This window comes from Lonchura striata, chromosome 36 (genome assembly GCF_046129695.1).
Source record: "Lonchura striata isolate bLonStr1 chromosome 36, bLonStr1.mat, whole genome shotgun sequence".
NCBI classification, from domain to species: Eukaryota; Metazoa; Chordata; class Aves; order Passeriformes; family Estrildidae; genus Lonchura; species Lonchura striata.
The window spans coordinates 1,831,262-1,848,230 of NC_134638.1; the positions used below are offsets into that span (position 1 = coordinate 1,831,262).

Here is a 16,969-nt window from a genome sequence, read left to right on the forward strand (position 1 = left end):
TGGATGGATGGATGGATGGATGATGGATGGATGATGGATGGATGGATGGATGGATGGATGATAGATGGATGGATGGATGGATGGATGGATGGATGGATGATGGATGGATGGATGGATGGATGGATGGATGGATGATGGATGGATGGATGATGGATGGATGGATGGATGATGGATGATGGATGGATGATGGATGGATGATGGATGGATGGATGATGGATGGATGATGGATGGATGGATGATGGATGGATGGATGGATGGATGATGGATGGATGATGGATGGATGGATGGATGGATGGATGGATGGATGATGGATGGATGGATGATGGATGGATGGATGGATGATGGATGATGGATGGATGATGGATGGATGATGGATGGATGGATGATGGATGGATGATGGATGGATGATGGATGGATGGATGGATGGATGGATGGATGGATGGATGGATGATGGATGGATGGATGGATGGATGATGGATGATGGATGGATGATGGATGGATGGATGATGGATGGATGATGGATGGATGGATGATGGATGGATGATGGATGGATGGATGATGGATGGATGATGGATGGATGATGGATGGATGGAGGGATGGATGATGGATGAATGGATGGATGGATGATGGATGGATGATGGATGGATGGATGGATGGATGGATGGATGGATGATGGATGGATGGATGGATGGATGGATGGATGGATGATGGATGGATGATGGATGGATGATGGATGGATGGATGATGGATGGATGGAGGGATGGATGGGTGATGGATGATGGATGGATGGATGGATGATGGATGGATGATGGATGGATGATGGATGGGTGATGGATGGATGGATGATGCAGAGCCAACACCCCGTGGTGGGGGGTGTTGCAGCATTGGGGTGTCTCCAGTTTGGGACATGACGTAACATGTCATAACATGGCGTTATGACATCGGTGCTTTGTGACATTGAGGTGTCACGGATTTGGGACATTGGGGTGTTGGACATTGGGGTGTTGGGACACAGGAGAGCCACAGTGTTTGGGGGTCCTGTTGGTGTGGTACTGGGGTGTCAGGACATGGCAGTTTGCCCATGTTGGGTTGTTGTGGTGTTGGTGTGTCCCAGCTTTGGGGCATTGGGGTGTCAGGACATTGTGGTGTCGCGGTGTTGGAGTGTCCTGGTGTTGGGACACTGGGGTGACCCAGCATTGGAGTGTCCCAACGTTGGGGTGTCCCAGTGTTGGGCAGCCCCAGTTTTGTGCTACTGGGGCATCCCAGTGTTGGGGTGTTCTGGTGCCGGGGTGTCCCAGTGTCAGGGTGCCCCAGTGTCAGGGTGTCCCAGCATTTGGGTGTCCTGATGTTGGGGTGTCCCAGTGTTGGGGTGTCCCAGTGTTGGGGTGTCCCGGTGCCGGGGTGTCCCAGTGTTGGGGTGCCCCAGTGTTTGGGTGCTCCAGTGTTTGGGTGCCCCAGTGTTTGGGTGTCCCGGTGTTTGGGTGTCCCAGCATCGGGATGTCCCAGTATTTGGGTGTCCCAGTGCCGGGTGTCCTGTGCTGTGGCGCCGCAGTGTCCCAGTGTTTGGGTGCCCCAGCATTTGGGTGTCCCGGTGTTTGGGTGTCCCGGTGTTTGGGTGTCCCGGTGTCAGGGTGCCCCAGTGTTTGGGTGTCCCAGTGTTGGGGTGTCCCGGTGTTTGAGTGTCCCAGTGTCAGGGTGTCCCAGTGTTTGGGTGTCCCAGTGTTGGGGTGTCCTGGTGTTTGGGTGCCCCAGCGTTTGGGTGCTCCAGTGTTTGGGTGCCCTGGTGTCAGGGTGTCCCAGTGCTGGGGTGCCCCAGTGTTTGGGTGCCCCAGCGTTTGGGTGCCCCAGTGTCAGGGTGTCCCAGTGTTTGGGTGTCCCGGTGTCCGGGTGTCCCAGTGTTGGGGTGTCCCGGTGTTTGGATGTCCCAGTGTCGGGGTGCCCCAGCGTTTGGGTGTCCCGGCGTTTGGGTGTCCTGGTGTTTGGATGTCCCAGTGTCGGGGTGCCCCAGCGTTTGGGTGCCCCGGCGTTTGGGTGCCCCAGCGTTTGGATGTCCCAGTGTCTGGGTGCCCCAGCGTTTGGATGTCCCAGTGTCGGGGTGTCCCAGTGCTGGGGTGCCCCAGCGTTTGGATGTCCCAGTGTCCGGGTGCCCCAGCGTTTAGGTGCCCCGGCGTTTGGGTGCCCCAGCGTTTGGGTGTCCCGGTGTTTGGATGTCCCAGTGTCCGGGTGTCCCGGTGTTTGGGTGCCCCGGCGTTTGGCTGTCACGCCCCGGCGCCGTCGCTCACCGGGTGACCTTGAAGACGCGCAGCAGGCGCACGCAGCGCAGCACGGAGATGCCGAGCGGCTCCATGGCGCCGCGCTCCACCAGCGCCGTCTCCAGCACGCCGCCGCACACCACGAAGCAGTCGAAGCGGTTGAAGAAGCTGGCGAAGTAGCACGAGGGGCCCAGCGCGTACAGCTTCAGCACCATCTCGGCGGCGAACAGCGACAGCAGCGCCTTGTTCGCGTACGCTGCACCGGGGGGACGCACCCGAGTCACCGCCCCGGGAAACGCCGAGAGCCGGACGGGCCCCCCGAGCCCCGCGGGTGACGGGGAGGTGTTGTTGGAGGGCACCGGGGGGTACCGAGGGGTCTGGGGGGTACTGGGGGGTGTTGTTGGAGGGCACCGGGGGGTACCGAGGGGTCTGGGGGGTACCGGGGGGTGTCAGGGGGGTGTTGTTGGAGGGCACCAGGGGGTACTGAGCGGTCTGGGGGGCACTGGGGGGTGTCAGGGGGGTGTTGTTGGAGGGCACCGGGGGGTACCGAGGGGGTCTGGGGGGTACTGGGGGGTGTCAGGGGTACCCGAGGGTCTGGGGGGCACCCTGGGGTGTCAGGGGCACCGGGGGTATCAGGGGTACCCGAGGGTCTGGGGGGCACTGGGGGATGTTGGGGGGTACCGAGGGGTCTGGGAGGTACTGGGGGTGTCAGGGGTACCCGAGGGTCTGGGGGGCACCCTGGGGTGTCGGGGGCACTGGGGGTGTCAGGGGTACCCGAGGGTCTGGGGGGCACTGGGGGGTGTCAGGGGTACCCGAGGGTCTGGGGAGCACCCTGGGGTGTTGGGGGCACTGGGGGTGTCAGGGGTACCCGAGGGTCTGGGGGGCACTGGGGGGTGTCAGGGGGGTACCGAGGGGTTTGGGACACCCTGGAGGGTTTTGGAGGGTACCGAGGGGTGTAGGAGGTGTCCGGGAGCACTGGGGGGTGCTAGGGGTACCTGAGGGTGTGGGGGGTGTCAGGGGGTACCAAGGGGTTTGAGAGGCACTGGGAGATGTCGGGGGGCACTGGGGGATGTCAGAAATATTGGGGGGTTTGGGAGGCACTGAGGGGTTTGAGAGGCACTGGGGGATGTCGGGGGGCACTGGGGGATGTCGGGGGGCACTGGGGGATGTCAGAAATATTGGGGGGTTTGGGAGGCACTGAGGGGTTTGAGAGGCACTGAGGGGTTTGAGAGGCACTGGGAGGTGTCGGGGGGCACTGGGGGATGTCGGGGGGCACTGGGGGATGTCGGGGGGCACTGGGGGACGTCGGGGGGCACTGGGGGATGTCCAGGGTTACCGGGGGGTCCCGGGGGGGCCGTACCCTGTGTCTCGGTGAGCCAGGGCGGCTGCCCGTGGTGCTCGGAGGCGATGGTCAGCGTGTTGAGGAACACGAGCAGCAGCACGGTCCAGTAGAAGGACACGGATTTCACGGCGGCGCGGCAGCGCCGGCGCCACAGGCGGTTCAGGCGGCGCAGGCGGCGACTGGGGGGCAGCGGGTGGGGGTTTGGGGGACAAAATCATCCCCCCGTCACTCGGGAGGAGGGGAAGGGTGTTTGGGTTTGGGGGGGAAATGAGGGGTCACACAGAATCAGAAGAGACCCCCGAGATCACCGAGTCCAAGCCAGCCCCGACACCTCACCTAAACCAGGCTGCCACACCCAGGCTCTTTTAAACTCATCTTTCCCTAAAAATCTTTTCCTAATATCCAACCCGTATTTCCCTTTGGGGCAGGGTGGATTTGGGGGTAGGGAGGGACAAGGTAAAGCTGGGGAATTTGGGGAATGTGGAGGAATTTGGGGTACAGGGTGATGAGAGGGGGTGAGGGGATGTAGGAGCAGCAGGATTTTGGGGACAGAGGGGAGGTTGGGGGGTGACAGAGTCCCTGTCAGGTGGGACGGGTTGGGAGGCTTTAGGGGGGCCCCACTGTGGCCCTCCCCCCATTTTTTCCACACCCCTCTTTCTTCTCCTCACTCACCAGAATTTTGTCTTTGTAATTTTGCCCCTGGGGAGAGAAAAGCAGAGTTACCCCAAAATTTGGGGTTTTGGGGGAGTCCCTTGGCCATAGGGGGATATCTGGGGGGGGAGGGCTATATAGGGGTGCTGGGGTCAGATTTGGTCGGAGGGGCCTTGGAGGGTCCCTGGTTGAGGGTGATCATAGGGGTGCTGGGGTCAGTTTTGGGGTCCTGGAGGGTGTATGGGGGATCCACGGGGTTATGGAGGGGTCTCAAAGAACTTTGAGGTGCTGTGGGGGTCAGTTCTGGGGTCTCAGGGGGCATCTGGGGGTGCGGTCACTCAGGCTTATGAGTGATTTTGGGGGGGCTACGCGAGGGTCCCAAATTGTCCTGAGGGTTTGGGGTCCCGGGGATCTGAGGGGTGTCCCGGGGCCGCGGGGGGATGCCGAGGGCCCCGGCAGGGTCGGGGGTGGCAGGGTGGGGGTCCCGAGTCCCGCCGGGGCTCACAGGCAGCGGTCGCAGGCGGTCGGCGGCGCCTCCTCCTCCCCCACGGTCTCCGTGTTGACCGAGGTGGTCTCGCTGCCCGGGAGGCTGGCTGGGGTGGGGGGCACCGGTCAGCCCAGGGGGCATTTGGGGTGGCTGGGGTCAGGGAATTTGGGGTGCCCAGTCCAGGGAATTCAGGGTGTCCAGGTCTGGGGTCAGGGAATTTGAGGTGCCCAGGTCTGAAGAATTTGGGGTACCTAGAGTCGAAGAATTTGGGGCGCCCAGTCCACGGAACTCAGGGTGTCCAGGTCTGGATTCAGGGAATTTGGGGTGCCCACTTCAGGGAATTCAGGGTGTCCAGGTCTGGGTTCAGGGAATTTGGGGTGCGCAGTCCAGGGAACTCAGGCTGTCCAGGTCTGGGGTCAGGGAATCTGGGGTGCCCAGGTCTGGGGCATTTTGGGGTACCCAGGTTCAGAGAATTTTGGGTGCCCAGGTCTGGGACATTTTGGAGTACCTGGGTTCAGAGAATTTGGGGTGCCCACTTCAGGGAATTCAGTGTCCAGGTCTGGATTCAGGGAATTTGGGGTGCCCAGGTCTGAAGAATTTGGGGTGTCTGGATTCAGGGAATTTGGGGTGCCCAGTCCAGGGAATTCACGGTGTCCAGATCTGGGGTCAAGGAATTTGGGGTGCCCAGGTCTGAAGAATTTGGGGTGTCTAGAGTCTGAGAATTTGGGGTGCCCTGTCCAGGGAATTCAGGGTGTCCAGATCTGGGGTCAGGGAATTTGGGTGTGCCCAGGTCTGAAGAATTTGGGGTACCTAGAGTCGAAGAATTTGGGGCGCCCAGTCCACGGAACTCAGGGTGTCCAGGTCTGGATTCAGGGAATTTGGGGTGCCCACTTCAGGGAATTCAGGGTGTCCAGGTCTGGGTTCAGGGAATTTGGGGTGCGCAGTCCAGGGAACTCAGGCTGTCCAGGTCTGGGGTCAGGGAATCTGGGGTGCCCAGGTCTGGGGCATTCTGGGGTACCCAGGTTCAGAGAATTTTGGGTGCCCAGGTCTGGGACATTTTGGAGTACCTGGGTTCAAAGAATTTGGGGTGCCCACTTCAGGGAATTCAGTGTCCAGGTCTGGGTTCAGGGAATTTGGGGTGCCCAGGTCTGAAGAATTTGGGGTGTCTAGAGTCTGAGAATTTGGGGTGCCCAGTCCAGGGAATTCACGGTGTCAGATCTCGGGTCAGGGAATTTGGGGGTGCCCAGGTCTGAAGAATTTGGGGTGCCTAGAGTTGAAGAATTTGGGGTGCCCAGTCCAGGGAACTCAGGGTGTCCAGATCTGGGTTCAGGGAATCTGGAGTGCCCAGGTCTGGGGCATTTTGGGGTACCCGGGTTCAGAGAATTTTGGGTGTCTGGGTTCAGAGAATTTGGGGTGCCCAGGTCTGGGACATTTTGGAGTACCTGGGTTCAGGGAATTTGGGGAATATGAGTTCAGGAATTTGGAGTGCTTGTGTTCAGGGGATCTGGGTGTGCCCAGGTCTGGGGCATTTTGGGGTACCCACATTCAGAGAATTTGGGGTCTGGATTCAGGGAATCTGGGTGTGCTCAGATCTGGATTCACAGAATTTGGGGTGCCTGGGTTCAGAGAATTTGGGGTGTCTGGCTTCAGAGAATTTGGCAGGTCTGGGTTCAGGGAATCTGGGTGTGCTCAGATTTGGGTTCAGGGAATTTGGGGTGCCCGGGTCTGGGGGATTTGAGGGTGCCCAGCCCAGAGGATATGGGATGTCTGGGTTCAGGGGATCTGGGTGTGCCCAGGTGTGGAGAATTTGGGGTGTCTGGGTTCAGGAGATTTGGGGTGCCCCGGGGGTACCATGGGTGTCAGTGGAGTGACTCGTGTGGCGCAGCCACTTCAGCCGCGGCTTCCGCTTCCCCATCAGATCCTCAGCGGTCAGACCTGTGGGAAAGAAGGCTCACAGTGGTTTGGGGGATGCTCAGGACTTTGGGGGACCCCCCCCAAAACTGCCCCCCCAGCCCCACTCACGGTGCTTCTCATGCTCCCCCTCTTCCTCATCGCCCTCCAGCTCGGCCTGGGTGATCCAGTCCATGTAGCCCCGCAGATCCTCCTCCAGCTGCTGCTTCTCCCGCAGCTTCTGGAAGTCCCCGCGGGCCTTGGCCTTCTCTCGCTCCTTGGAGAATTCCCTGGGGAGGGGGGCACAGGTGGGACCCCCAAACCCGCCAGGGACACGGCTCAGCCCCGCTGCTGACCCACGGCCCCGCCGGCGGCTCCTCACCCGCTCAGCACCCCCAGCACCAGGTTGAGGACGAAGAAGGAGCCGAAGATGACGAGGCTGACGAAGTAAATCCAGGGCAGCTCGTGGCCCATGGCGTCCTGCATCTGTGGGGGGGAGGTTTGGGGTGATGGGGTCACCCCAAATCCCTCCTCGGGTGAGGCCGGTGACACCCCGCAGAGAGTTTGGGTCTCTGCACTGGTCCTGGGGTGGTTTGGGGGAACAGGGATGTGAGAATTTTGGGAGGCTCAAGGTGGATGTGAGGACTTGGGGAGCTCGGTGATTTGTGTGGGGATTTGGGGGTGCTCAGGAATGAGGTTATGAGGATTTTGGGGGGCTCAGGGAGGAGTTATGAGGATTTGAGGTGCTCAGGGATGTGTGTGAGGATTTGGGGTTGCTCAGGAACGAGGTTATGAGGATTTCGGGGGACTCAGGGAGGAGTTATGAGGATTTGAGGTGCTCAGGGATGTGTGTGAGGATTCAGGGGGGATCAGGAAGGGGTTATGAGGATTTGGAGGGGCTCAGGGATGTGTGTGAGGATTTGGGGGGCTGAGGAAGAGGTTATGAGGATTTGGGGGGGCTCAGGAAGGGGTTAGGATCTGGGGGGGGCTCGGGAAGGGGTTATGAGGATTTGGAGGGGCTCAGGGATGCGTGTGAGGATTTGGGGGGACTCGGGAAGGGTTTATGAGAATTTGGGGGGGCTCAGGAAGGGGCTATGAGGATTTGGGGGGCTGAGGAAGGGGTTATGAGGATTTGGAGGGGCTCGGGGATGTGTGTGAGAATTTGGGGGACTCAGGAAGGGGTTATGCAGATTTGGAGTGGCTCGGGGATGTGTGTGAGGATTTGGGGGGGCTCAGGAAGGGGTTATGAGAATTTGGGGGTGCTCAGGAAGGGGTTATGAGAATTTGGGGGGCTCAGGAAGGGGTTATGCGGATTTGGAGGGGCTCGGGGATGTGTGTGAGGATTTGGGGGGGCTCAGGAAGGGGTTATGAGGATTTGGAGGTGCTCAGGAAGGGGTTATGAGAATTCGGGGGGGCTCAGGAAGGGGTTATAAGAATTTGGGGGGCTCAGGAAGGGGTTATAAGAATTTGGAGGGGCTCGGGGATGTGTGTGAGGATTTGGGGGGACTCAGGAAGGGGTTATGCAGATTTGGGGGGGCTCAGGAAGGGGTTATAAGAATTTGGGGGGCTCAGGAAGGGGTTATGCGGATTTGGAGGGGCTTGGGGATGTGTGTGAGGATTTGGGGGGCTCAGGAAGGGGTTATGCGGATTTGGAGGGGCTTGGGGATGTGTGTGAGGATTTGGGGGGCTGAGGAAGGGGTTATGAGGATTTGGAGGTGCTCGGGGATGTGTGTGAGGATTTGGGGGAGTTCAGGAAGGGTTTAGGAGAATTTGGGGGGCTCGGGGGGCCTCACCCAGTAGAGCACATCAGTCCAGCCCTCCATGGTGATGCACTGGAACACGGTGAGCATGGCGAAGAAGAAGTTGTCGAAGTTGGTGATGCCGCCGTTGGGGCCCTCCCAGCGGCCGCGGCACTCGGTGTTGTTCTGCAGGCAGGCGCGGCCGTGGCCCGAGAAGGCGCAGGGAGAGGGATCATCCTCCGACTCCAGGTCTGGGGACAGGCGGCAGCGGCGCTGGGACAGCTCCCGGCAGGGCGCTGCCCCTCCCGGCCCTCGCTCCGCCCCTGGCCCCGCGGGCAGCCCTTGTCCTTGCTGAAAATTCCTGTCCCTGCTGAAAATCCCTGTCCCTGCTGAAAATTCCTGTCCCCATTGAAAATCCCTGTCCCTGCTGAAAATTCCTATTCCCAATGATCATTCCTGTCCCCGCTGACCATTCGTGTCCCTGCGGAAAATCCCTGTCCTTGCTGAAAATCCCTGTCCCTGCTGAAAATTCCTATTCCCAATGATCATTCCTGTCCCCGCTGACCATTCGTGTCCCTGCTGACCATTCCTGCCCCCATTGAAAATCCCTGTCCCTGCTGACCATTCCTGTCCCCGCTGACCACTCCTGTCCCCGCTGACCACTCCTGTCCCTGCTGACCATTCCTGTCCCCACTGACCATTCCTGTCCCCGCTGACCACTCCTGTCCCTGCTGACCACTCCTGTCCCTGCTGACCATTCCTGTCCGCGCTGACCATTCCTGTCCCCACTGAAAATCCCTGTCCCTGCTGACCACTCCTGTCCCTGCTGACCACTCCTGTCCCTGCTGACCATTCCTGTCCGCGCTGACCATTCCTGTCCCCGCTGACCATTCCTGTCCCTGCTGACCATTCCTGTCCCCACTGACCACTCCTGTCCCTGCTGACCATTCCCTGTCCTCGCTGAAAATTCCTGTCCCCACGCTTCTCTTTCACCTGCACAAATTCAGCTGCTGTCCCCGCTCTTGTCCCTCCTGGTTCCTCACACCCTTGATGTTGTGGGGGCTCAGGGGTGGGCTGGGTCCCCCAGAACCCTGCTGGGGTGTCCAGGGGGGCTGCTCAGGGAATTTAGGGGGATCTCAGTGTGTTAAGGAACCCCAGAACCCTGCTGGGGTGTCTGGGGGATCCTCAGGTAATTTAGAGGGATTTCAATGTGTTAAGGAACCCCAGAACCCTGCTGGGGAGTCCCGGGGGATCCTCAGGGAATTCAGGGGGTCTCAATGTGTCAAGGAACCCCAGAATCCTTCTGGGGTGTCCGGGGATCCTCAGGTAATTTAGAGGGATTTCAATGTGTTAAGGAACCCCAGAACCCTGCTGGGGAGTCCTGGGGGATCCTCAGGGAATTGATGGGATCTCAGTGTGTCAAGGAACCCCAGAACCCTGCTGGGGTGTCCGGGGGATCCTCAGGGAATTTAGAGGGATTTCAATGTGTTAAGGAACCCCAGAACCCTGCTGGGGTGTCCGGGGGATCCTCAGGGAATTTCGGGGGTCTCAGTGTGTTAAGGAACCCCAGAACCCTGCTGGGGAGTCCTGGGGGATCCTCAGGGAATTTCGGGGGTCTCAGTGTGTTAAGGAACCCCAGAACCCTGCTGGGGAGTCCTGGGGGATCCTCACTGCTGGGCAGGGTGGTGTCAGTGGTTTTTAGGGGGGGTCTCAGTGTGGGTGTCCCTGGGGGACCCCGGTCCTTACTCTGGGGCATGTGGGAGCACTGAGGGACCCCTGGGGACGTCCCAAAGCTGGGGGGCACCCACGGGGTGACCCCCCCCGTGCCTACCAGAGCCGATGAAGAAGCAGGTCTTGTGCATGCGGCCGATGAAGAGCTCGAGGCCGATGATGGCGTAGATGATGATGACGAAGAGCACGAGCAGCGCGATGTGCAGCAGCGGCACCATCGCCTTCATGATGGAGTTGAGCACGATGTGGAGGCCTGGGGAGCGGCACGGGGGGGAGGGTTTGGTTGGCAGGAGGCTGGGGTGGGGGGCGCACCCCGAAACCCCCCGTTTTTCCCCCCCGGGGTCTCACTGGGGACGCCGGAGACGAGGCGCAGCGGGCGCAGCACGCGGAAGGCGCGCAGGGCCTTGACGTCGAAGCCGCCCGGCTTCCCGCTCATGTGGTGGGCATCGCCCGGCTTGTGGGACACCTGCTCCAGGATGACGCTGAACAGCCTGGGGGGACACGGGGGGTCACACAGCTCTGTGCCCCCCGCCCCTCTCGGAACTCAAAACGCCCCGCAGGCGTTTTTAGGGTGTTCCAGGCCCAGCTCAGAAGCATTTGAGACCCTGGCAGGCAGCTGGAAGCAGCTGGGATTTTAGATTTGAACCATACAACGATTTACCAGCCTTGCAGGAAGAACAAGAAGTCACAAAATTATAAATAAATATTATAGCAGAAGTAGTCACAAAGTAAAGGGAAGAATTTTTGAGTGCTGTACAGGGGGGTTTTGGTTTTGTACATGGGGGTCAGAGGTTTGAAGATGGATTTGGGATTTGGGCCTGCCCTGTCCTCCCTCTTTCTTCTTCCTCACCTCCATGTTCTTGTGATGTTGGCACTCACAGATTGGTTTAGAGTAGAAAAGCACCATTTAATATAGGTAATAGGCATTGGGGGAAACTGTAAATATTTCACATGTAATGTGTCATATAAAAGATAGAAAAGCACCATTTAATATAGGTAATAGGCATTGGGGAAAAACTGTGAACATGTAACACGTAATGTGCCATATAAAAGATAGAAAAGCACCATTTCATATCGGTAATAGTTATTGGGGAAAAACTGTAAACATGTAACCGGTAATGTACCATATAAAAGATAGAAAACCACTACTTAATATAGGTAATAGGCATTGGGGAAAAACTGTAAGCATGTAACACGTAATGTACCATATAAAAGATAGAAAAGCACCATTTAATATAGGTAATAGGCATTGGGGAAAAACTGTAACCATGTAACATGTAATGTACCATATAAAAGATAGAAAGGCACCAATTAATATAGATATTGGGGGAAAACTATAAACATTTAACACATAATGTATCATATAAAAGATAGAAAGGCACCAATTAATATAGATATTGGGGGAAAACTATAAACATTTAACACATAATGTATCATATAAAAGATAGAAAGGCACCAATTAATATAGATATTGGGGGAAAACTATAAACATTTAGCACATAATGTATCATATAAAAGATAGGAAAGCACCATCTAATATAGGTAATAGGCATTGGGGAAGAACTGTAAACATTTAGCATGTAATCGATCATATAAAAGATAGAAAGGCACCAGTTAATATAGATATTGGAGGAAAACTATAAACATTTAACACATAACGTGGCATATAAAAGAGAGCAGCAGCCCTGGGCGGGGAGAGAAGAAGCAGTCGGGGTCAGAGAGGATGTCAGGGTGTGTGTGTGCCTCTGCCTGAGCTGGGAGCAAACCACAGCAGCAGAGAAGAAAATCTTTGAGATAATTCGCAATAAACTGCCTTGAGACCAGACAACAGAGAGTGCTGAGCCTTTCTTTGGCAGCTCGGGCTGGAGGAGAGACTTTCCCAGCGCACGGAGCCACCCCAGCGCCCCCCCAGCCGTGCCCCTCACCCCACGATGACGATGACGAAGTCCAGCAGGTTCCAGCCGTTGCGGATGTAGGCGCTGGGGTGCAGCACCAGCCCGTAGGCGATGATCTTCAGGAACGTCTCCACCGTGAAGATGATGAGGAACACGTACTCCACCTGCTCCTGGCGGGGGCGCAGAGGGCGGGCGGGGGGTCAGCACGCCCTGCTCCAGGGGTCACTCAGTGTCCCCTTCCCCTTTTGGGGACCCCCCCTTCCCTGACCGCTTCTCCAGGAGGGCATTTCAGGACACCTCCACCCCCTCGCTGCTCAGTGTCCCCTTCCCTGGGGACCAGGGACATCTGAGCACCCTCACTGACCCCTCCACCCCTTCCAGCACCCCCCGGGGACATTTGGGGTTCCCCCTGGCAGCATCCCCTTCTCCTGAGGAACGAGACAGGGATATTTGTCCCTTTTGGGGGACAAGGACCCTTGGGAACCCCCCTGCATCCCCTTCCTTTTGGGGACAAGGACCCTTGGGAACCCCCCTGCATCCCCTTCCTTTTGGGGACAAGGACACTCGGGAACCCCCCTGCATCCCCTTCCTTTTGGGGATGAGGGACCCTTGGGAACCCCCCTGCATCCCCTTCCTTTTGAGGACAAGGACACTCGGGAACCCCCCTGCATCCCCTTCCTTTTGGGGACAAGGGACCCTTGGGAACCCCCCTGCATCCCCTTCCTTTTGGGGACAAGGGACCCTTGGGAACCCCCGTGCATCCCCTTCCTTTTGGGGACAAGGACACTCGGGAACCCCCCTGCATCCCCTTCCTTTTGGGGACAAGGAAACTCGGGAACCCCCCTGCATCCCCTTCCTTTTGGGGATGAGGGACCCTTGGGAACCCCCCTGCATCCCCTTCCTTTTGGGGGACAAGGACACTCGGGAACCCCCTCAGCCCCTCACACCTCCCAGTGTCGCCTGGCTAAAAGGGACAGGAACATTTTGGGACCTCCCTTTGCCCGTGGACAAGTGACAGGGACGTTTGGGGACACCCCTGACACAGGGTCAGAGCTATTTGGGGTGTCCTGCCCCAGCCTCTCCTCCCTCGGGGTGACATTTGGGCGCCCCCAGCCCCCTCCCAGTGTCCCCTTTGTGGGTGACCGGGGCGGCTCAGCCGGGATTAGGCTCCCCCCGGCGCCGGCAAAGCGGATTAAGGCAGCGGCACAGGCGTGTGCCAGGGGACACGCGTGACGCCGAGTCCCCACGGTGCCACCTCCCCAAGGCGTCACCCCCGCCACCCTGCCCAGTCCAGGGTGGGGTGAAGCCCCGTTTCCCAAAACTGCGAAGGCCCCAGGGGCGCCCCCCGGGCCTGGGGGGTCTGGGGGTGCTCACCAGGTTGTGGTTGGAGGTGTTGGAGTCGTCCTCGGGGAAGGGGATGTAGACCCCCAGGGCCACGCAGTTGGCAAAGATGGTGGCGAGGATGAGGATGTCGAAGGGCCTGGGGGGAAGTGAGGGGCACCAGGTGTGGCCCCCAGACCCCTTGAGACCCCTCCTCACTTCCATTCTACGGTGCTGATGGCAGCCCCCAGACCCCCCAAGCCCCCCACTCATTTCCACTTGATTGGCAGCCCCCAGACCCAAGCTCCCCAAGCCCTCCACTCCACAACTGGCAGCCCCCAGACCCCCCGAATTCCTGAGCCCCCCACTCATTTCCACCCACAACTGGCAGCCCCCAGACCCCCCCAAATCCTCTGAGCCCCCCACTCATTCCCACTGCATGACTGGCAGCCCCAGACCCCCCGAGCCCCCCTCACTTCCACTCAATTAACAGCCCCCAGACCCCCCGAATTCCTGAGCCCCCCACTCATTCTCACTCCATGACTGGCAGCCCCCAGACCCCCCAAGCCCCCCTCACTTCCACTCAATTAACAGCCCCCAGACCCCCCGAATTCCTGAGCCCCCCACTCATTTCCACTCAACTGGCAGCCCCCAGACCCCCCTAAATCTCCTGAGCCCCCCACTCATTTCCATCCACGACTGGCAGCCCCCAGACCCCCCGAGCCCCCCTCACTTCCACTCAATTAACAGCCCCCAGACCCCCCGAATTCCTGAGCCCCCCACTCATTTCCATCCACGACTGGCAGCCCCCAGACCCCCCGAGCCCCCCTCACTTCCACTCCACGATGCTGATGGCTGCCCTGCGGATGGGGTTGTTGAGGCGGAGGCAGAAGAGGGCGCGGGGGGAGCGATGGACGCCCCCGGTGCCCCCCTGGGCCTTGTGCTTGGGGTGGGGGGGCCGGCGCTGCCGCTGCCCCGGGGGGGTCCCCGCGCCCGCCGCCCCCCCGGGGCCATCGCCGGACCCCCAGCCCAGCGGCTGCCCCATGGCCTCGGCCAGGGGGGACAGATCCTTGGGGGGCCCTGCGGAGGGGAACGGCTGGTCAACGACCCCCCCCAAACCTTTCCAGACCCCCCCAAACCTTTCCAGACCCCCCTAAACCTTTCCGGACCCCCCCAAACCTTTCCGGACCCCCCCAAACCTTTCCGGACCCCCCCCCAAGACCCTCTAAGCCCAGGACATCCCCAGCCACGCCCAAACACCCCAAAATCCCACAGAGCAGAAACCCCTCCGAGTCCTTCTGGAACCCCCAAACTCCTCCTGTCCCCCCCTCAACATTCCTCCTGGATCCCCTCAAATCTTCCTGCACAGCCCCCCACCCAAAACTCTGTCCAACCCCGGGACCACCTGGACACAGAGTGACCACCCCGGAACAGCCCCACCCCACTGGGGGTGCCCCCCACCCCAAACCTTCCAGGACACCCCCAACCCCTCCTGGACCCCCAACCCTGCAAACCCCTCCCACCCTGAGACCCCCAGACCTGCAGTGACCCCCGTCCCATAGACCAGAGACCCCCCAAAACCCTCAGGGACCCCCCTTGTACCCCCACTTTCACCCAGGAGCCCCCCCAGACTCACCCTCTCCGTTCTCCTCTGACTCTGACATGGTGGGGGGCTTGGGGGGCGTTCCTGGAGGGGTGGGGGCAACGGGGGGGGGCGTTTAGGGGTGTCCAGGAGGGTTTGGGGTACCCTGGAGGGTTTGGGTACACTGGCAGGGGTGGGGGGAGGGCGTTCCAAAGGACTTTCAAGAGGATTTGTGGGGTCTGTCGGGATTTGGGAACATTGAGGGGATGAGTTGGGGGGCTCTGGGGGGTCGGGAGTGTTTAGGGGGGTCGGGGGGTCTGTAGGCACCGGGGTCTCTCCCCGGCCTCTCCGGGGCTCGTCCCCACTCGTCCCTGCTGGGGATTAACGGGGATTAACGGGGAGGGGGCGGGGGGGGCAGCGCTGGCCACGTGTCCGGGAACACGCGTGGGAGGGGGGCAGGAGAGAGGGGCTGGGGACAGGAATGGGGACAGGGGAGAGGGGCTGGGGACAGGAGAGAGGGGCTGGGGACAGGAATGGGGACAGGAGAGAGGGGCTGGGGACAGGAGAGAGGGGCTGGGGACAGGAATGGAGACTCGGGGACAGGAATGGGGACAGGGGAGAGGGGCTGGGGACAGGAGAGAGGGGCTGGGGACAGGAATGGGGACAGGGGACAGGAATGGGGACAGGGGAGAGGGGCTGGGGACAGGAATGGGGACAGGGGACAGGAATGGGGACAGGGGAGAGGGGCTGGGGACAGGAATGGGGACAGGGGACAGGAATGGGGACAGGAGAGAGGGGCTGGGGACAGGAATGGGGACAGGGGACAGGAATGGGGACAGGAGAGAGGGGCTGGGGACAGGAATGGGGACAGGAGAGAGGGGCTGGGGACAGGAGAGAGGGGCTGGGGACAGGAATGGGGACAGGAGAGAGGGGCTGGGGACAGGAGAGAGGGGCTGGGGACAGGAATGGGGACAGGAGAGAGGGGCTGGGGACAGGAATGGGGACAGGGGACAGGGGAGAGGGGCTGGGGACAGGAATGGAGACTTGGGGACAGGAGAGAGGGGCTGGGGACAGGGGAGAGGGGCTGGGGACAGGAGAGAGGGGCTGGGGACAGGAATGGGGACTTGGGGACAGAAATGGAGACTCGGGGACAGGAATAGGGACAGGGGACAGGTGTGGGGACTTGGGGACAGGAATGGGGACTTGGGGACAGGAATGGAGACTTGGGGACAGAAATGGAGACTCGGGGACAGGTGTGGGGACTTGGGGACAGGAATGGGGACTTGGGAACAGAAATGGAGACTCGGGGACAGAAATGGAGACTCGGGGACAGAAATGGAGACTCGGGGACAGGAATGGGGACAGGGGACAGGTGCGGGGTTCAGGGTCACGCCGTGCGAGGGGACAGGAGCCCGCGGGAGGGACGCGCTGCCCTCACAGCCCACGGGCGCCACAGCGTCCGCACACAGGCGCCATTGCCCCCTCACAGCCCACGGGCGCCACTGGCGCAGAATCACAGAACTGCTCGGGAAAAACCCTCCAAACCATCATCATCCCTTCCGCACAAGGCCACCCTAGACGTGTCCCCAGGCGCCACATCCTCCCCTCAGGCATTTCTCCCCTCACAGGCTCCATTCCCCCACCGCCCTCACGGTCTCCATCTCTCCCCGCTCCGACCTCACAGGTGACGTTTCTCGCTCTCCCACCCCTCACGGGCACCGTTTTCCCCTCAGACACCTGCTGGGCGCCATTCCTTCCCCTCACAAAGGCTCCGTCCCCTCACGGCCCCTCACGGTCCCCGCCCGCCATTTTCCCGCCCTCGCAGTTTCCCGCCACACGGCGCCGCCTACAACTCCCGTCATGCCCCGCTATCACCGCCTACAACTCCCGTCATGCCCCGCTATCACCGCCTACAACTCCCGTCACGCCCCGCGGCTCCACGGCCGCTGCCTACAACTCCCATCGTGCCCCGCCCCTCCCCTCCTCACGTGACCGGCGGCCGCGCGCTGGGCGTGGGAGCCCCCCCCGGTCTCCCCAAATTCTCTCCCCCCCCCCCCCGCTCCTCCCGCAGGATTTGGGG

General features: G+C 60.3%; 1 protein-coding gene across 1 annotated transcript in view; it reads right to left on the reverse strand.

Moving 5' to 3' along the window:
• The window catches only part of CACNA1F (calcium voltage-gated channel subunit alpha1 F), a 31,945-nt gene extending 16,974 nt beyond the window's left edge, over positions 1 to 14,971 (reverse strand). Inside the window, 14 exon segments of the mRNA XM_077789670.1 lie at positions 2,283 to 2,508; positions 3,613 to 3,773; positions 4,267 to 4,293; positions 4,751 to 4,838; positions 6,584 to 6,667; positions 6,755 to 6,912; positions 7,005 to 7,108; positions 8,416 to 8,612; positions 10,193 to 10,345; positions 10,441 to 10,583; positions 12,018 to 12,157; positions 13,362 to 13,467; positions 14,141 to 14,387; positions 14,944 to 14,971. Coding sequence (XP_077645796.1) covers positions 2,283 to 2,508; positions 3,613 to 3,773; positions 4,267 to 4,293; positions 4,751 to 4,838; positions 6,584 to 6,667; positions 6,755 to 6,912; positions 7,005 to 7,108; positions 8,416 to 8,612; positions 10,193 to 10,345; positions 10,441 to 10,583; positions 12,018 to 12,157; positions 13,362 to 13,467; positions 14,141 to 14,387; positions 14,944 to 14,971 — 1,862 coding nt within the window.
• Between the last annotated feature and the right edge of the window lie 1,998 nt (positions 14,972 to 16,969).